This window comes from Podarcis pityusensis (assembly GCF_964106645.2).
Source record: "Podarcis pityusensis genome assembly, chromosome: 17".
Classification (NCBI taxonomy): domain Eukaryota; kingdom Metazoa; phylum Chordata; class Lepidosauria; order Squamata; family Lacertidae; genus Podarcis; species Podarcis pityusensis.
The window spans coordinates 8,565,208-8,586,667 of record NC_138042.1 but is presented as its reverse complement, the minus strand read 5'-3'; the positions used below and the strand labels follow the sequence as shown (position 1 = coordinate 8,586,667).

General features: G+C 44.8%; 1 protein-coding gene across 12 annotated transcripts in view; it reads right to left on the bottom strand.

Annotated features, from left to right (window-relative positions):
* Window positions 1-18,151, bottom strand: part of SMARCA4 (SWI/SNF related BAF chromatin remodeling complex subunit ATPase 4) — a 63,885-nt gene extending 45,734 nt beyond the window's left edge. For 10 of the 12 annotated variants that reach the window (XM_080988030.1, XM_080988036.1, XM_080988037.1 and 7 more), the window contains exons 1-8: window positions 17,843-18,047; window positions 6,262-6,350; window positions 4,564-4,813; window positions 3,773-3,905; window positions 2,860-3,252; window positions 2,599-2,697; window positions 501-759; window positions 4-130 (exon numbers count right to left, since the gene is read on the bottom strand). In XM_080988030.1, coding sequence (XP_080844156.1) covers window positions 4-130; window positions 501-759; window positions 2,599-2,697; window positions 2,860-3,252; window positions 3,773-3,905; window positions 4,564-4,785 — 1,233 coding nt within the window. In that variant the 5' untranslated portion in view covers window positions 4,786-4,813; window positions 6,262-6,350; window positions 17,843-18,047. The other 2 variants (XM_080988034.1, XM_080988035.1) reach the window with 2 other exon arrangements.
* Window positions 18,152-21,460: the final 3,309 nt, after the last annotated feature.

Genomic DNA, 21,460 nt, shown 5'->3' with positions numbered 1-21,460 from the left:
TACCTGTCTCTGGAAGTTAAGCAACCGTAGTGCTTTAAGTTCAATGGTAGCTTTGGTTCGCAAGTCACCAGCCAGTGACCCAGGAAGGTTTTCAAGTTCTTGTATCCTGTGAGCAATGCGAGCCTGCAGTCTGACACAGTAGATTAAGACAAACAATGCATCTGTTTAGGTCTTTTATCATGTCTAAACAAGAGATATCAGATACAGCAGTTATCCACCAAGGGGTCAGGAAGCTAAGAGAAAGGCAGCACAGGTTCAAGATAAACCTAAATCCACCCCTCTGCAAAGGGACAAAGCTGTAACACTTGGCTTTGGTCAAACACAGGTTTGCTAATAACATTCTCCTGCTGTTCCAGCATGAGAGCCCAATGAAGACCAAGACTAGAATAGTGCTAACAGGCCCCCAAAAGTCACTTCACTGAATGCAGCCTTCATTAAAGTCAACCTGTTGCCCAGAAGCACCAGTGAAACAGTTAAGCTTGTAGTGGCTACATTTTTACCTGTACTCCCTCTCTTGAAGGATTTCAACTGGGTCAAGTCCTCTTGGTTTCTGGATTGGAGTGATACGGTTTTGCTTCTGGTGGAGTTGCACCATTGGGGCAGGTTGGGCTGGTTGTCCCGGTGACTGAGTTTGGGGAGGCATTACAGGGGATGCTGCTGGAGGTACCGCCGGAGGTGCTGGTGAAGGACGGCCTGTTGGCTGAGGAGGAATCAGTTTCTGAGGTGTGCTAGTAGGGGCTGCAGCATTTGCCATTGGTCCTATAGAAGAACGTTGGTAGGAAGAAGGCTGTTAAAGACTCCCTCATATAAGAGCCTGATATAAGCACATATGACCATAAAGACTGCAGTGTTCAAGGACCAATTTCTACATTTAAACAGCTGAATAATAGTTTTGTTTTGTTATAATTTAACCCAACCTTCCTGCAAGCAGCTCAAGACAGGAGATAGTGGTGTTCTGCTCCCCTGCTCATCCTCACAGACATCTTATACAGTAAGCTAAGAGAAAGTCAACCACTTCCCACTGTGGCTTGCTATGGCCTCCGCTGTATACACCTGCCATTCCATCTACTCATGAGACTGGCTCTCAACCCAGGAAATGACCTGAAAAAATACCACACCCTCTTATAGTGATCTCTATAATGAATTAAAGGAGCACTAAATGCGAACACCTATTCCACTATTTGGCCTATAATAATAAGCTGAAAACTGTTTGACAACTATTACTATTCAACCACCATTTTATTCAAGCCATTAAGCTGCTGTGATGTCATGGAATGTTTACAACTTTCTAACTCTATTTGGTGTACTTGTCTAGAGAAAATGAGCAATCAATAAGAACCATTCCAAAGAGTAAAATATCTGCTTATCTGGTTTGGGAGAAAAACCTAAATATTGCAGGAGCTCTATGGCTGGGAGGAGTGGATCCAAAAATACAGAACATAAAGGGAAAAGGAATCTAACTAGAAGCTGGCAAAACCAGCTACATGAAATCTCTGATACACTAATAACACCTTCAGCAGTTTGCACAGTAGCTTCTCCTACTAGCATCAAAACATACCCCCAAACCGCCACCTTGTTCTGATGGCCTCAGACAGCTAGTGCCCATTTTCCTCCTCAAAACTGTATGTTACAAAAGGGAGTTTGGATCCTGCTGAGGCAAGTCCCAGAGGCCTTTTTAAGTGAGGAAAGTAAACACAAATTCAGAACAAAAAGAAAGTGGTCTGAATATGTTGCGGTTTTCAGGACTTGATCTTATCCTACTTGAAGATGACTCCATTTGTCAGGCAGAAGTTCCCCTTTTTTGCCAATGAATATTTATTGTTTTTTAACAAATCAGTGCCAAATTACCTCAAATTTAATACAGTAATCCCCAGAAGTTGACTTTCCAATGTGTTCCAATGTGACCTGGAGTTTCTAATGGTACTTATACCTTCCAATGGTGGAAGTTATAGAATTTCTGGATTTGAAACATCAAGATGGCTGAGGAGTTCTGTAATCTTTTTCAGCCTCATGGTGCTGCAGACTAGCTTGGAGGTGTTCAGTTTATGCATGGATAGCAGAATCAATCAAGTCAAAAGATATCCTACTTAAAGTTTTTAAATCCCATGATTTGAAACCCACTTTGCAGTTATTTAAAGCATTTGTCTTCAACTACTGGAGTGGGACCCAAAGGTGGATCATAACAGCTTGTCCTAAAGTGGGTCACCATTGGCACCACAACAATCAGGGGGAGGGGGAGAAGAGGAGCTGGGTTGAGGTATCAGAGATGTCATAAAAATAAATGTAATAATAATTCATGCACAAAAATTAGAACTGTAATTCAGTGGCAGTTTTCAAACTGACTTTTGAACACATATCTTAAGAATTATCATTTTCAACTCAGAAAAAATGGCCAAATTGGTATCACTGAAACAATGTGATATCGCATGGATTATATAGGGGTAGCCATCCTAGTTTAATGTAACAAAACTCAACAAAAAGTACAGTTGCATCCTTCAAGTTTTTATAGGATTTTGCTGTTCATGCAAAATGTATTTCAATATACAACTTTAAAAAAAAGCTAAACTTCAATTAATCCTGCCCTCACAAAGGTCTTACCTTCAGGCCAGGGCTTTGGGGGTCCACCAGGGGGCTGCCCGGGCATTCCTGGGGGAACTCCTGAGGGTCCAGGAGGGGGCATGTTAGGCCCTCCCATACCTGTGCATACATTGGACAGACACATACACACAGAGTAAGATTTTTCTTCCTCCACCGTTTGCATCACTCCTTAAATGGGAGAGGGAGAAGGAGGAGCTCTAGCAGAAGTGGGTTACTCTGTGGCCAATCTCCCCAGAATAATGCACTTAAGCCTATACGTACCATGAGGTCTGTTGTAGTTCGGAGGTGTTGGTCCAGGTGCAGGCCCTGGTCCTTGCACTGGTCCTGTTCCAGATACAGAAGGTGGAGGTAGAGTTGGCATTTGCTGCTGCATTCCAGGCATTGGCCTTTTTCCCTGCACGGCCATGTGAAGATGGTCAGGTAAAGGCTGGCCTCTGGCAAGCATCTTGTAGGCCATTATCTGAGCCCTCAGTTGATGCAGCTGATTCTGGTTAAAAGGAGTTGGGCCACGATTCTGCTGCCCTAGCGCTTGGGGGTCAGTACCATCTAATGGGACTCCTCCAGGACCAGAGGGTATCTGGGGGCCAGAAGAAGGACCATTAGCTGGAACTGGACTCGATGCATGTTCAGAACCACCAAGAGGAGAAGGGTAACCTAGAGAGAAGAGTGCGCAGATAGAGGGAGAGAGATCAATCTGCTGTAATCAAGCTTTAAATACAATTATATTTTAAACATGCTTTTGCATTTTACAGATACTACGTTTATCTAATTTTAATTTTTAATTAGCCATTTAAAATGAGATATTTATTCAAAATATTTCTTACCCACACTTCACCATAAGGTTCCAAGGTGGGATACAACAATATAATATACAGCTGTTTTTATTTAAAAACACACACCATAATAATGCCAAAATTTGCTAGGAATAAAGAGCACAAATGCTTCAAATGTATGCTGAAAGTCTACAGAGGTGGTTCTCAGTCAGATCAGTAACAGAAAGCAGTGCTGTTACTGCCTGCTACATCTGCCCAGTTGTAAAAGCAGCAACTTATCCAGTACCACCAAAATTGAAAATCTTTTTCTTGCTTAAAAACAATCTCAGATTCTGTAATTTATATCAAGAATACAGAGTTAATCTGCAATCTGATGCACATTAATCTTAAGAAAGCAATACCTTGAGAATGCTGATCCATTGGACTAGGAGGAGGTCCCATTCCTGTGTGCCCACCAGCCCTCATTCCCATGCCCTTCATTTGGCTGTAACGAGGATCCTCAGATATTCCCTTCTCATGCATGGAATCCATTGGCTGCAACAACAATATAAAAACAAATATCGAAAATCCATTTAAATAGCTATTTCACTGGAACAGTTTCTAACTGTGCACGATATGAAACCAATGGGATGTGCAAACGAGCTTATTGAGAACTGCTACTACACACATTTCACTGAACGTTAAAGTTCCGTTTCTAAACACCTGTCGGTTAAGGTGCTCTTGCAGTGTGTGTGACTTAGGTAATAAGTATGCCCACCAACACTGCTAAGTTTCTACCTTCTTTCAAAAATGTACAAGATGGCCTAATTTTAAAAGATGTATGGACATTTCACACAGCAAGATAGCAATGAAACACTTTTCAGAACGGAAAAATTGCCTGAAACATTGGGGGTTAACACAATCTGGAAAACGGCAAGTCTCAGTACCACGTAGAAACAGTCACCTGAAGCCCCAGGATGTGGTTAAAACCAGAGAACTAAAATATTAAATTTCTAAAGAATGGACCTGCGAGGGGAAGGCCTCTATTTCTTAGGCTGAAACATAAGACTGAGAAGAGATGTGCTACATTTTACTGGGGAGGGGACGTTGAAAGAAGGAAGATTGCGACAAAGATCACTTGATTTTCCACACCAGGAGAGCACAGCAGTATATTATATATACACAAAAGCAAAGCAACGTTGTGGTTTATTACCTTATGCATCTGATGCATGTTGTCCTGAGAATAACCTCCGGGCCCTTGTGGTGGTATAGGGTGTCCTGCTGATGGTGGCCCGGGGCTGGGGCCCATCATGCTATGTGCAGAACCTGGAGACGGTCCAGGGCTGGGGCCCAGCATAGCACCAGGAGAAGGCCCAGGCCCAGGAGAAGGCCCCGGACGAGGCGTTCCTCCCATTGGAGGATCAGGAGTAGACATTTTCAACGATGTTGTTCAAGATAGTATCCTAGGGCAAGATAATTCATTATTAGTGAGAAACAAAGCCCCCAAACCATTTGTGTTTCATTGTCAGAGGAAAAATACATGATCAGTGGTTCACAGCATGACATAGTTATGTGCTGCTCTGGAAACATCACCATTTGTGCTTAGGGGAAAAAAAAGAGAGAATAACCGGAGTACCTTTGGATAATGTAGTATGACTGGGACTTACTTCCACCCCACCCATGGATCAGGGCCTTTATGCTCACAGGAAATCTTTCAACCAGGTTAACATGATGCAGATAAATAGGCTTTATTTCCTGGTGTACGTGTATTTGCTTCCAAAGCCCACCTTCCATTTCTCCCAGCATAGCCTGTTCAGAAGCCTCTGACCTGTCACTAGTTCATGGACAGTCCTTCCATGTTCTTCACAGAAGGAAGCTGTGTTATCGGCATTTCCCCATCCCCCTGGCTGAGTAAAGATGTGTGGCCTTCTCTCCTCGCCTTCCCCATAGTAGTCTTTGTCAGTAGCGTTTTCAGCCAGCTGTACCTCTTACCCCATTCGCCTCCCTGCCACTCCCCAGTTGAATTGCAGCTCACCAGCTGACACCATTCCTAGGAGCTACTGGCTAAAGGCAAGCCCTGCCCACACGGTGCCACAAGTCCTTTCTTCCAATTTCCCGAAGCCTGCACAGCAGCATCCTACTATTAAGGTTATTAATGTACAAAACACCAGCTGGCTTTTGCTTCTTCTGTTTCCTAAAAAAGATACAATCTGATACCATTCAATTGATATTGTTACATCAGAACGAAGGATAACACCAGCTCCCGGCTAGAATCCACTTCCTTCTCTCATCACGCAGTACAGTGGTACCTCAGGTTAAGTACCGTATTTTTCGCACCATAGGACGCAGTTTTTCCATCTTAAAAACTAAGGGGAAAAGTCTGTGCGTCCTATGGAGCGAATGCAGGGGGGGAAGGCAGGCAGGAAAAGCCCCCAAGAGCCACACACAAGCTTCGTGCGGCTCTTGCGGGCTTTTCCCCAGGAGGGAGAAGGGACTGACACGGTCAGTCAGTCCCTTCTCCCTCCTCTAGAAAAGCCTTGCGCAATCTCTCCAGCCGCGGGGAGGCTGCGCAAGGCTAAAGAGGAAGCCAGGGCAGCGAGCGCGATCCATCCCCTCGCTGCCCGGGCTTCCTCCTTACCCTTGCGCGTCCCTCCAGCCGCGGGAGGCTGCACAAGGCTAAAGAAGCCAACTTTTAAAAAATCTCTCAATCTCTACCTCTTTTTCTTTTTTCGTCCTTTCTCCACCCCCTTCTTTTCCTCTGGATCAGTGTTTTTATCTAGATTAACATTTTAGTTTGGAGGGGGGGATATTATACCCAAAATAAAACCCTGAAATGTATTTTGTCGAAGTCTCTCATTTTTTAAAAACAGCTGAAATATACATGATTTTTTTATCCTTTAAGTTCACCTACCTGTGAACTTCAGGTTGTTTGTTAACTCATAGCAGTTGTCCACCGTGGCAATGAGCAATTTCTTTGAATTGTCAGTATCTATTCCAATGCTGTTGAAAAAACCACAACTGAACTTACTTTTCTGTTTAAAATATATACAGCCTAGCTTTTCAAAGACACCAGCTGCCTACCAAAAAATCAACACAGCGACCTGATATATAAATGTTATATATAGGTAAGTAAGCCTTTCTAGGATCTTGCCAAACACTAAGAATTGCTGCATTCCAGTCTAGGCAAATCACACATTTAAATACTTGCACAAAAGAAAAGCAACCCCCAAACACACACACACCATTTGTGATATATTTTGAAACAGGCACTCTAATAAATTTCATTAATTTATTTATTTAGTAAATGTTATTATTATTTCTTACATTACCCTGTGGTCTCTGATGAAGAGAGGTCTTAAATCGAAATAAATAATGCATATTAATGTGCCTGCACCTGAAAATAATAATTTAATATTATTGTGGGGTTGCTGTTGCTGCGCCGGCAACTGAAAAGCATTTATTAAGGTAATCCCAAGTAAAATCCTACTTAAGGGAACCAATATCACCCATTAAATCCACTTATCCCTTCATTATCTTCAGTACTCATTTAGGGAGACATACAAAAGACCACAGAGCCTAGGACTTGCTGATCAGAAGGTCGACGATTCGAATCCCTGCAACGGGGTGAGCTCCCATTGCTTGGTCCCTGCTCCTGCCAACCTAGCAGTTTGAAAGCACGTCAAAGTGCAAAGTAGATAAACAGGTACCGCTCTGGCGGGAAGGTAAATGGCATTTCCGTGCGCTGCTCTGGTTCGCCAGAAGCGGCTTAGTCATGCTGGCCACATGACCTGGAAGCTGTACGCCGGCTCCCTCGGCCAATAAAGCGAGATGAGCGCCACTACCCCGGAGTCGGTCACGATTGGACCTAATGGTCAGGGGTCCCTTTACCTTTACCAAAGACCAAGTTAACACAAGGGATGTGGTAAGGGTATTTTTTATGCATGTGGCTTCCTGAAAACACGTAAGATAAAATGGAATGCTTAAAATGCTGGAACAATGCTGGTTCTCATAAATAGCACTCATCTGATTGTGTGTGTAAGGGGTGCCTAACCTGTTGTACTCCAGATGTTGTTGGACTACAACTCCCATCATCCACAGTCAGCATAGACCAGGCATGGCCAAACTTGGCCCTCCAGATGTTTTGGGACTACAACTCCGTATGCCTGGCATAGACAATGTTGAGGGATAATGTTGCAGTTCAGCAGTATCTGAATGGTTAAAGGTTAGCCACCCTTCCTTTAAAATCTACTCGTAGGATTTTTAAAAAAATGTACATTGCATTAGTTGCCGGAGATGATGATTAATGGGGTCAGGACATGTGTGGAGGCAGAATTTGTTTTCCTCCCACAGTGGTTCAGAAGAAAATTGTTACTCTGAAGCTAGGGTTTGCTAAGGAGAAAAGCTAGCCAGGGGTATAAAAAAACAGCCTGTAAGGATGCCAAACTCTACAAGCATGAGGGGAACCACAGGTGATGGAAAGTCTCAGCCCCAGTGACAAAATATCAAGGTAAACAGTTAAATAGACAGGTGAAAAGCATCTGAGAACAGTTTTCAAAATTTCTCAGGCGCGTTTTGCTACTAGTGTGGGTTCAATTGCAATTAAATGGAGATTTCTGGCTTTGTTCATAGTTAATACAATTTCCATTGTGTATGATTCTTCTTCTTGCATACTGGGATAAGTGAATTGCTGTAAGAGTCAAGCAATGTAGTTGAGATCATAGAATTGTAGGGTTGAAAGGTACAAGAGTAATCTAGTCCAACCCCCTGGCAAATCGACATTCTGCTGTAGTGACCGTAACCTATGACTGGCACCTAGCTTATAAATCTGAGTTTCTAACTCTGCGTGAGAAGGAGGTACATACTACAATCTTCAAATATCTGAAGGTGTGTCATAAGGATGATGGAGCAAACTTGTTTTCTATTGCTCCAAAAGGTAGGAACCAATGGATTCAAATGACAGGAAAGGAGACTCCGACTAAACATTAGGGATAATTTCCTGATAAGAGCTGTTTTGACAGTGGAACAGACTACCATTTTTAAACAGATGTTGGGTTGCCATCTGCCAGTGATTCTTTTGCTGTGATTCCTGCACAAGAAGGGTTGAGCTAAACTGACGCTTGGGATCCTCTTCCAACTCTATGATTTAACTGATGAAGAAGAAGTCTGTGAGCACCTAGAAAGGAATGCTGTGATCACCAATAGTCAGCATGGATTTCTGAAAAATAAGTCATGTCAGACTAACCTGATCTCGTTTTTTGACAGAATTACAAGCCTGGTAGATGAAGGGAACGCAGTGGATGTAGCCTACCTTGATTTCAGCAAGGCATTTGACAAGGTGCCTCACGATATCCTTGTAAAGAAGCTGGTAAAATGTGGTCTTGACTATGCTACCACTCAGTGGATTTGTAACTGGCTGACTGACCGAACCCAAAGGGTGCTCATCAATGGTTCCTCTTCATCCTGGAGAAGAGTGACTAGTGGGGTGCCACAGGGTTCTGTCTTGGGCCCGGTCTTATTCAACATCTTTATCAACGACTTGGATGATGGACTCAAGGGCATCCTGATCAAATTTGCAGATGACACCAAATTGGGAGGGGTGGCTAACACCCCAGAGGACAGGATCACACTTCAAAACGACCTTGACAGATTAGAGAACTGGGCCAAAAGAAACAAGATGAATTTTAACAGGGAGAAATGTAAAGTATTGCACTTGGGCAAAAAAAATGAGAGGCACAAATACAAGATGGGTGACACCTGGCTTGAGAGCAGTACATGTGAAAAGGATCTAGGAGTCTTGGTTGACCACAAACTTGACATGAGCCAACAGTGTGATGCGGCAGCTAAAAAAGCCAATGCAATTCTGGGCTGCATCAATAGGAGTATAGCATCTAGATCAAGGGAAGTAATAGTGCCACTGTATTCTGCTCTGGTCAGACCTCACCTGGAGTACTGTGTCCCGTTCTGGGCACCACAGTTCAAGAAGGACACTGACAAACTGGAACGTGTCCAGAGGAGGGCAACCAAAATGGTCAAAGGCCTGGAAACGATGCCTTATGAGGAACGGCTAAGAGAGCTGGGCATGTTTAGCCTGGAGAAGAGGAGGTTAAGGGGTGATATGATAGCCATGTTCAAATATATAAAAGGATGTCACATAGAGGAGGGAGAAAGGTTGTTTTCTGCTGCTCCAGAGAAGCGGACACGGAGCAATGGATCCAAACTACAAGAAAGAAGATTCCACCTAAACATTAGGAAGAACTTCCTGACAGTAAGAGCTGTTCGACAGTGGAATTTGCTGCCAAGGAGTGTGGTGGAGTCTCCTTCTTTGGAGGTCTTTAAGCAGAGGCTTGACAACCATATGTCAGGAGTGCTCTGATGGTGTTTCCTGCTTGGCAGGGGGTTGGACTCGATGGCCCTTGTGGTCTCTTCCAACTCTATGATTCTATGATTCTAAGAAGAAGAGTTTGGATTTGATATCCCGCCTTTCACTCCCTTTAAGGAGTCTCAAAGCGGCTAACATTCTCCTTTCCCTTCCTCCCCCACAACAAACACTCTGTGAGGTGAGTGGGGCTGAGAGACTTCAAGGAAGTGTGACTGGCCCAAGGTCACCCAGCAGCTGCATGTGGAGGAGCGGAGACGCGAACCCGGTTCCCCAGATTACAAGACTACCGCTCTCAACCACTACACCACACTGGCTCTCAACCACTACACCACACTGATGTGAAGAGAGAACGATCCCTTAAACCAGTTAATGGATCTCAGACAGGCAACCATATTATGCACTCGCACTTCCCAGTCTCATGAATAAATCACTACTTCCATTGACCTTTATCGCTTTTAAAGGTAACACGGTCACTGATGCTAACACTAATAAGGAATTGCTTTTAACCAGGAGTTGAAGCTCATAAGCACTCCTAGTTGGTAGCTACCGTATTTTTCGCCCTATAGGACGCACTTTTCGCCCTCCAAAAATGAAGGGGAAATGTGCGTGCATCCTATGGGGCGAATACAGGCTTTTGCTGAAGGCTGGAGAGCAAGAGGCTCTCGCTCTCCAGGCTTCAGGAAGCTCTCCACAACCCTCCGGAGCCCGGCGCCAAGCCGCGCCGGCCTCTGGAGGGTCGCGCAGAGCTGCCTGCGCTCCCGGGCTCCACACAGCTCTGCGCGACCCTCCGGAGCCTGGCGCCAAGCCGCGCCGGCCTCCGGAGGGTTGCGCAGAGCTGCCTGCATTTCGAAGCCTCTTCAGCGCGCCTGGGCTTCGCACAGCTGTCCGCAAGCCTGGGGAGACCGGCGCGGCTCCCTAGGCTTGCGGATAGCAGGCAGTTCTGGGGGCTGGGGTCGGGGGAAGCTCGGGCTTCCCCCGCACCAGCCCCGTGCCTGGGGGGGAAATAATTTTTTTTCTTTATTCCCCCCAAAAAAACTAGGTGCGTCCTATAGGGCGAAAAATACGGTAACTATAATAAATTATGATGTTTGACTATGATAATCTTTACCTAAGCTTCAAGGGGAAGCAGTGGGGGAAATTTGCACAAAATTCTTTAGGCTGTTCCCTTTATTAAGTTGGCGGAGGGAGAGAGACAAAAGGATGGTGGCAAAAAAGATGCCAAGGCAGCACTGCATTTATTGATGCGGGCAACTAAACCTTTATAAAGACAAGTTTTTTCCATAGTTTAAAGGAAAACTTGCAGCTTTGACAAACATAAAGAAATATCATAATATCCTCACCTGTAGTTCAAAAGAATACTTAAGAATTCAATGGGACTTCTAGTTATGTGTTTCTAGGATGACAGTCCTTAAACACTTAACACAGTAATAGAATGCTTTCTATGGTAAACATGCGACTTTATTTAAAAGATTCATGAGCCATTGTCACTGGAAGTTCAGATGGGTGAGAACTAGAACAGAACTTTCACAAATCTGTTAGCTTTTTGGAGCTCTCTTAGGCCCCCCCCCACACCTTTTTTACACAAGCTGTTAGGTTTATTTAAGCCCCTTCCCCGCTGTTATATTTGAGTCCGTGTTAAAAACTCAGATATATAAAAGGTAAAGGGACCCCTGACAGTTAAGTCCAGTGGTGAATGAGGTTGTGGCGCTCATCTGGCTTTACTGGCCGAGGGAGCCGACTTTTGCCCACAGACAGTTTTTCTGGGTCATGTGGGCCAGCATGACTAAGCCGCTTCTGGCGAAACCAGAGCACTGCACGGAAACGCCGTTTACCTTCCCACTGGAGCGGTACCTATTTATCTACTTGCACTTTGACGTGCTTTCGAACTGCTAGGTTGGCAGGAGCTGGAACCGAGCAACGGGAGCTTACCCCATCGCAGGGATTCAAACTGCCAACCTTCTGATCGGCAAGCCCTAGGCTCTGTGGTTTAGACCACAGTGCCACCCACGTCCCTCTCCACCTGCGATATATAAGCTAATCGCCAAATGACTCCTTAAACCTAGGTTACAGTCACCACAATGGAATGTCTAGGTGTCCCTTTTCGTGGTGGAGTTTCTTCTTATTCATTTCATTTCTAGACCACTTTATATTTGAAAGAGGAAAAAAAACTCAAAACAGTTTACAACACACTAAAACAAGCCCATTGCCATAAAATGTGCTCCCCACTCCTCCACTGCACTATGCATAAATGTAATAAGAGTAATGCTTTTGTTACAGTTTTGAAAAGGAAGACATAAACATATTCACTTGTACCAAAGGAGGCCTAAATTCAAATATTTATTTATCAGATAATTTATATTCTGCCTCTCAGCCTTATATGACCCCCAAGGCAGCTCAAAATTGCAAGTTAAAACAATAATACAGCATTAAAATATAAATAAAATAAATAAGAGAACTAAATGCCAGAATCAAATCGAATTAAGTTCTCAAAATTTGCCAGCAGCATTTTGCGACTGGTGTGTGAATCCAATTACGACCACATGGAGATGCCTGGATGCCAGGGTGGCAACTGACATCTCCATCTGACTGGCTCCACTAGCTTTCTTAAGCAGGTAAGCAGGAGGGCTTATTCATTGCATTTATATCCCACCTTTTTCTCCAGGTAGTATAGTACATGGTTCATTGCCTCCTCAGTTAATCCCTACAATGACCCTATGAGGTAGGTTTAGAGGCTGTAACTGGCCTAAGAGCACTCAGCAAAGTTTCATGACTGAGTGGGGATTTGATCATAGTCCGACACTCTAGCCACTAAACCCCACTGGCTTGCTTGAGTACTTCTCTTATGGGTCAGCTATCTAAATTCAGTAGGCAAATAAATATGGGGAAAGCAAAATGTCACTTAGAGGAGGATCTGAAATATTTTCCTTGAAGCTTGAATTTGTTTTATTCTGGATTGTTTCATTTGATATTTTAATACGTTGTAAGCTGCTTTGATATTTTTTCCCCTTAAAACAAAGAATAAGAAACTCCACGGCAAAAAGGGTGCCTAGACATTTCATTGTGGCAACTGTAAGTTTAAGGTGCCATCTGAAGATTAGCTTATATATCTGAGTTTCTAACACTGCTATCATTCTTCTAAATGTGCCAAGCAGTGTTCAAAATTAGCCAGATGCATTTTGCACCTGGTTTTCAACCACTTGCGACCAAGTGAAGATGCCTAGGCATCTCCACCATCAGGAGCTGCATCCCTGGGGATCATTGGATCTGGACTGTTGTCACACACTTATACCCCACCCTGTAGAATTCTATCAGTTATATTTTATCTGCACAATTGGATTGGATTTCTGGAACCAAAATGCTTTTTGTGCAGCCTGAGCAGGAGCAGTCACCACTAAGAAAAAGAGGTAGGAATAGGCCAATATATGTGTGGACTATCCCTGGATCAAGTGACTTTTCTTCTTTACATTTTCAAAGTTCTTAACCTAGCTCAAGGTTGTCATTTGAACTAGCCAGATATTTAACTACAAATCAAGCACAGCCAGTCCATCATTTGAATAATTATAATAATAATTTCATTATTTTTACCTCACCCATCTGGCTGGGTTTCCCCAGCCACTCTGGGCGGCTCCCAACAGAACACTAAAAACAGAACAAAACTTCAAATATTAAAAAATTCCCTAAACAGGGCTGCCTTGAGATGTCTTCTAAAAGTCATATAGCTGTTTATTTCCTTGACATCTGTTGGGAAGGCGTTCCACAGGGCAGGTGTCGCTACCAAGAAGGCCCTATGCCTGGTTCCCTGTAACCTCAAATCTCACAGGGAGGGAACCGCCAGAAGGCCCTCAGAGCTGGACCTCAGTGTCTGGGTTGAATGATGGGGGTGAAGACACTCCTTCAGGTATACTGGTCCGAGGCCGTTTAGGGCTTTAAAGGTCAGCACCAACACTTTGAATTGTGCTCGGAAACGTACTGGGAGCCAATGCAGGTCTTTCAGGACCAGTGTTACATGGTCTCGGCAGCCACTCCCAGTCACCAGTCTAGCTGCCGCATTCTGGATTAATTGTAGTTTCCGGGTCATCTTCAAAGGTAGCCCCACGTAGAGCGCATTGCAATAGTCCAAGCGGCAGATAATCAGAGCATGCCTCACTCTGGTGAGACAGTCTGTGGGCAGGCAGGGTCTCAGCCAGCGTACCAGATGGAGCTGGTAGACAGCTGCCCTGGACACAGAATTGACCTGCACCTCCATGGAGAGCCGTGAGACCAAAATGACTCCCAGGCTGCATACTTTAAAACTGTCTTGCCCAAAAATGGCAACTGTATATTCTGTTTTGGTGACTGTAAACTTGGTTTAAGGAGCCATTAGGCACCTAGCTTATATATCTGAATTTCTAACACTGGAGCCACGTACATGTGACATGTTTTGCAGTTTATACAACGGCCTGCTTCACACCTAATGCTAAACCACAGTTTTAGGTTACAAGGATAGGGTGAACCAAGCCTAGGACTTGCTTACTAACCCCTCCTCCAGCACGACTGCAAGATTGGAAGCTTCCATGGTATAGAATTACATATGAATTGTAAACTGTAGTTAATGTCAACTACGGCTAGTAAAAACAAGCAGCTTGATAAATCATTGGCTTGTTTCATCTAAGCACAGTTAAGACTAACTGCAATATTTCTGGGTTTGGATGTCACAAGCTACAGTTAGTCCAAAATGGGAGCAAATGCTTTTAGTGCCTCTTCACAGCTGCACTGGAGAAGGGAAGCAAACACAAGGCTCCCTCCTCATAAAGCTAAACCAATGAATCAGTGCTATGGATGAATGCATTCAGTATTATTATGTATTATTTCTGAGCCCCAATTATCTCAGCCAGGCAAATATTTCAATTTTCTGCAGAATTCTGCCAAAAAAAGAGGAGTGAAAGAGTGGTTGGGCTGTTGACAAAGAAAATATTTCAAAAAGGTAATGGGTAACTGTGACCCTTGGGTAAAGTGGCAAGGAGATACACTGAAGGAGCAAAGGAAATGGTGTGGGTGGGTTGGTGAATGGCACAAGCAGTAAGAGAAATGCAATTTCCCCAACTAAAGCAGGGTGGGAAAGAGCAGTGAGCATGTGGGAGAGGCTGAAAGGAAAAGGGCACTGTCTGTGAGGAGAGTCCGGAGTAACGGGAAGAATGCTCATGGTTCAGAAGGGGAGTGCATCTGTGAAGAGAGAAGGATGTGGAGCTCAATTTCCTAGGTTCCTTGAGAAAATGCTGGATGTGTCAATGGCTGGCTCCAGAAGGTGGCCAGACTAAGCAAATGCTGTAGCTGAGTAAGGGGCCTGTCATACCTATCATGCTGTCATCAAAAGAAGAAAAGCACAAACTTCCCTTTTGCTCCACTGTGCAGTGGAAAATAGCCTAGCTTACTGCACATAACAAGGACTTTGGCAGGGCAAAGAATGGCATTCTCATGACATGTTGGATGTCCAGAGAGACCGAAAGCAGCATCAGTCCGTCATAATCGAAGCGCAAGACAGAGAAAGTGACAGATAGTCACACAAATTCACACACTGTATAAACATACTGAGTACTTTGCAATTTGCAATGGACTCTGGAATGGAGAACTTACTCTGAGCAGCACTTATAGGAATATTAAACCAGCATGAGGGAGGCTTATGCCATTTCTTTCTTTCTTTTTTAAATGAAGTTTTTCACAATAAAATAAGACAACAGCTTAAAAAGAAACAACAAGAAAAAAGAGAACAGGAAAAGATACCTCTAAGAACCTCCACAGAGAGATTCCACTGCCTTGATGGCATTCCTATTTTATTCAAGGCTTCCAGAAAAACCAAAGGACAGAGGGGACTGGAGGAGAGTAAACAAGGGGCAAGCAAGCTATAAAGGGAGAAGAATAAAAGAGGAGGAATATGCAAAGGAGTGAAGAGAACTAGGAGGGCAGGACAGAAAGAGCCTCCATCCCTAGCTGGCTATACGAGCCTGGAGATGGGTCACCCATTTATTTAATAAATTTATTTACCATTCTCTCTCTCGCTCACACACACACACACACACACACACACAAGATTCAGGGCAGTTTACATAAAAAAATCAATAAAAATACTAAATATCTTGTCCAATACCTTCAAAAATTGTGGGAAAAACATGAGAAAATACTGCTATTGTACAAGAAACCACAGGAATAATGAAGGAGTAGTAGCATTAGGGGTAGCTGGAGAAAAGGTCATGTTGGAGGGATGCATCTGTCAGCCCTTGGGAATAAGGAAGTGTATGAAGGAGGTAGCTAGAGGCTTGCTATAGTGCACAACAGGGTCGGGAAAGAGTCCTGTAAGGTCTCTACTTTGAGAAGCAAACCTAAAATTCTCATGTTCCTCTTAGGCTTGTTATGTATAAGAGTATATGCATGCAGGTCCTTTTAACAGTTACAGCATAAATGAAAGATGTTTCAAGCAATCCTGAATATGAACACTTGTTTAAGGGCTGGCTCAGACCAAGGCACACTAGTCCAACACAATTCACAGCAATCCCAGCAACCAGTCGATACTGGGTGATCCATTAGAAATTGGCTATTCTTCTACCCTGAATAAACAGTGATGCTACAGAGATCTGCTGATGGTAAGTGGAGGAGCAAGTGATCGGCCTTCTCAGTGGCTGCTCAGACTTTGGAACTCCCTCTCTAGAGAAGTTAGACTGGCTCCCTTCTTGCTGTACTTTTGCAAGCAGGTGAAGACTTTCTTGTTCCAACAAGCTTTCTGGAACTGACTGCTTTTAATGAAAGGGCTGGTGCTGTGATGCTTTTATTGTAATTATCTGTATATTTTTAATAGATCATATATCGAGAGAGAGCTTTATATATATAGTTTTAATTCTATTACTGTTTAATTGTCTTTTTAATTATTAGGACAGCTGCAAATTCCTGCATTGCAGGTGGGTGGCCTAGACAACCCTCAGGGTCCCTTCCAACTCTAAAATTCTATGGTTCTATCGTTCCCCCCATGTTATCTGTAAGCTGCCTTGAGTCCCTGTCAGGGAAAAAGGCAGGGTACAAATAAATAACAACAACAAGAAGAATAAGTATTGTCCCTGGAGATGTTGGCTTGAAGCAGGAGGCACTGGATTATAGAATTGGAAGCAAGAATGGCAAGTGAAGGTGTTGGGCTGGTGGGTGCAGGAGGGTGAGTGGGGAATAATACTGGGCTGCTGGTGACCAATATTAGGCCCATTAGAACTGGTTTTCGGTTGTGTATGGGTGGCTTTAATATAATACCAACATAATATAATTTTTATTCTCATTTAGGCTGCTACATAGTACAATATAAATCATACCTATCAACTATTATCCTGAAATGTTAACGTAACACTTAAATGTTGCTAATACTGTACCGGTGGGGGAGAACTGACCGTCAATGCATTCACAATATCACAATATATTATTTATTCCAAACCGGTTGCAAATCCATCCACATGCATTTCTCTTGGGGGGGGGTTGGGGTTGGATTTTTAACAGTTACCTATTACAGCTCCGGGGAAGTCGATGGGTTTAAGCAGGTCAAGCACGGACAAAATGTAGATGTGATAAGAAGTGAATGAATGAATGAATGAATGGATTTAAAAACCTGGATAGCTGGAAACTGCCCCACATCCCCATCCTGAATGATTTTTATTTTTTTTAAAGGACGTTAACTATATCTATGAAACAACACGCCAAAATCGATGCTGAGATCGGGGTGCGAAATGCTAGGAGGGGGTCCTTTCGGGAGGGGGGGGAGGAACATGAAGAAAGGAAGGATGCTGCGGGTGGGGGTGTGCGAGGAGGAGGCGGGGACGCGGGCGCACGCCTTTATCCGCTTACCCTCAATTCCGCCGACCCCCCCACCCCCACCCGCGCGGCAGGTGAGGCGAAATAACGGCGCCCCCCCCACTCCGACCACACACGACGCTCCGAAGGTCATCTTCCCCCCCCCGCGGCCCCCTCCTCACGACGCCCTCCCTCCTCGTTCACACAGCTGTACATTTCTTTCATCCATTCATCCATCAATCCATCCATCCACGCGCGTGCGCGGTCAACCCTCCCTCAGCCCCCACATCCCCCCCCCGACCCCACCCCTTACCGTGCCGGCCCCCGCCAGCCGGGCGGCCCGGTATCTCTAAGAGCGGGCGAGGTGGGGTGTGTGGAGGCGAACAAAGGAGGAGCTGGAGCCGCCGCTACCGCCGCGCGTGTGAGAGAAAGATGCTCTCGCTCCCCTCCCCCACCGCCCCTCTGCCGCGCGTCCCCGACTGAGGGAGCGCTAACCAAGAAGGCGCTCGGCCGCGCTCGTTCACCCAACAGGCAGAACAGGTTTCTCGCCCGCGTGCGTGCGTGCGCGCGCCCATTGGGACACGCGCGTGCTCCCTCTCGGCAGAACCGGCCTTCTCTTTTCTTCCAAGCCAATGGGAAGAGAGCTGTCTCCGCCTGGCAAAGCCAATCAGGGGAAGAGGGGAAAAAAGTCCCCCTTCAGTCGCCGGCTGGCCAATAGGGAGACGTCGCATTGTTGTGTTCCCGCCTCCCCCCCCCGCCAGTTGAATAAGAACTAGAGAGCGTCGGGGTAGCAGAGCGGGGGTGGGTGGGAGGGATACAAGGGACAGCTTCGGCATCGTATCACAGCCGAGCATCTTTCGGAAGGCGGGCTTTCTGACTCTGGGGGAAAAGCCCCGCCCCTTCATGCCCGCTTCAGCCAATGTAAGCGGCGGAAGGAGAAGGTTTCGCGCTCCTTTGTCAGAGGGAGGGGAGAGGCAAGGCAAAGCGACGGGCGCGCGCTTCTCCAGGGCAAAGTCGCGCGCGGGGCTCTCTCTTCCCTTCCCCCAACACGCGCACAGAAGCCGGCGTCGGCTGATGGTGCGCGTGCGCAATAGTGCCGCCACTGCGGCTGAGATTGTTTGAGGCGGGGGGGGGGGAGAGTATGTTTTCCCACGTTCTCCTTTAGTTCTTTTACACATGTCACATTATTTTCAAGCACACGTAAACCCTGTGAGAAGCAACAGGGCAAGCTTCACACACACACACACACAAAAACACACACGAGAAGGGGTGGGGGAGGCGCTTTTAAATATTTAGTTTTTTTGTTTAGCAGTATTTGTATCCCCTTTTAGCCTACAAAAAAGAGGCCCCTTAAGAGCAGCCCACAAAAAGCAGTTTCATTTCATCATTCCATTAAAATTGATGTGCCGCTTGATTGCAATTTTCTTTATTAAAAAAACACCAAATTAAAATCTACACTTCAAAATGTAACAAAATAGTTAAAATACTAAAAAAAAACCCCACAACATTTATTAAGCACATGTTTAGGCTTGCCCAAACAAGAACGGTTTTATTATTAATTAATTAATTAATTATCATTTATTGCTGCCACATACACAACACCATTACTGGCCCCAACAACATCAAACATATCATCTCAGGACTATTTAATTGCTCATCTTCTAACATTGTGTATGCCATCAAATGCCAAAGGTGCCCTTCAGCTCTCTATATTGGACAAACCCTACACCAAAGGATAAATGGACATAAATTTGACATCAGGAAACACAAGACAGAGAAACCAGTAGGAGAACACTTCAGTCTCCCAGGACATTCTATACAAGATCTCAAAGTAGCTGTCTTATTACAAAAGAATTTCAGAAATAGTCTGGAAAGAGAAGTTGCTGAATCAGAAGGTCGGCGGTTCAAATCCCTGTGACAGGGTGAGCTCCCGTTGTTCTGTCCCAGCTCCTGCCAACCTAGCATTTTGAAAGCATGAAGTGCAAGTAGATAAATAGGTGAGGTAAATAGGCGGGAAGGTAAACGGTGTTTCCATGAGCTGCTCTGGTTCGCCAGAAGCGGCTTAGTCATGTTGGCCACATCACCTGGAAGCTGTACACCGGCTCCCTCAGCCAAGAAAGCAAGATGAGTACTGCAACCCCAGAATCGTCTGCGACTGGACCTAACAGTCAGGGGTCCCTTTACCTTTACCTTTTACCTTACCAAACTTAAAACCATGGAGAGACCTTATCTCATTATACATGATCAAGCTATTTTTAGCCATCTCACCCCTTGCTTTTTCCTGTAAGACCAATTGCAGTCGTTAACAGTCCTCAACAGGTTTACCACACCTATCAGCCAATCACCCATTCCCAACACCCTTCTGAGTAATACCCCTCCCCACCGTCTCACTATTTATAAGGGTCTGGGGACTTCTGTTTCAGTGTATCTGAAGAAGTGTGCATGCACACAAAAGCTCATACCAATAACAAACTTAGTTGGTGTCTAAGGTGCTACTGGAAGGATTTTTTTTATTTTGCATTTCTATACCGCTTCATATTTTTAAGAAAAATAGCAGGTGCCAGAAAAGCATACTGTTGTGAACCGCCCTCCATGAAGAGTGGTATAAAATTTAATAAATAGTGGTAATATTGTTAAGGTATTACCTGCTTGATATCAATAGGCAGGGAGTTCCCACTTTTTTTTTTCCTCTGAGGAGCTCAAGGTGGAGTACACTGTTCCCATCCCTATTTTATCCTCACAGCAACAACCCAGCGAGGTGAGCTAAGCTGAGATGAGATGACAACTGGCCCCAAGGTCACCCAGTAGACTTCATGGTTGAGTGGGAACTCGGACCTTGTCCTCCTGGGTGCTAGTTCAATAGTTGTTAAAGCTACTACAGGTAGAACACCATTTCTGGTGCTGACCTTTAAAGGCCTAAAAGGCCTCGGCCCAGTATACCTGAAGGAGCCTCTCCACCCCCATCGTTCAGCCCGGACCCTGAGGTCCAGCTCCAAGGGCCTTCTGGCGGTTCCCTCACTGCGAGAAGTGAGATTACAGAGAACCAGGCAGAGGGCCTTCTCGGTGGTGGCACCCCCCTGTGGAATGCCTTCCCATCAGATGTCAAGGAAATAAACAACTATCTGACTTTTAGAAGACATCTGAAGGCAACCCTGTATCGGGTTTTTTAATGTCTAATGTTTTACAAATTTTTTAGGTGCTGTAAACCGCCAGAGTGGCTGGGGAAACCCAGCCAGATGGGCAGTGTATGAATAATAAAATTATTATTAATTATTATTATTAGAAGCAGGGCTGGCAACAGTGCCCAGGCCAGGAGGACAGGGCAGCTACGTATAATAAAATCGTGCTAATAAGGCAAGTGTTCAGATAGTGCCAAACAATACACTGGAGATGTGTACTCCAAATCCCACCAACCCCTTCTGCCCTTAGTATTGTAACAGAAAAATTCCAGGTTTGATCAGAGCAGCTCTGGGTGGGGAAAGGGTTGAGCACCCAAATCAAAGGATCTTTCCATGCGCTAGGGAAAAAAGAAAAAAAAAAGAGTCCGGTAGACAAACCATTGCCTTATAAAATTTGGGTAATAAATATTGGCATCAAAGGTGGTATACCCAGAGCTACTCGATTACTTCCGTTATGCCTTATTTTCAAATTGATAATCTATTACAGCAAATTGTTGGAAGAATGCAGAAAAGTACTGTACAGTGGTACCTCAGGTTACCTACGCTTCAGGTTACATACGCTTCAGGTTACAGACTCCGTTAACCCAGAAATAGTGCTTTAGGTTAAGAACTTTGCTTCAGGATGAGAACAGAAATTGTGCTCCGGCGGCATGGCAGCAGCGGGAGGCCCCATTTGCTAAAGTGGTGCTTCAGGTTAAGAACAGTTTCAGGTTAAGAACAGACCTCCGGAACTAATTAAGTACTTAACCTGA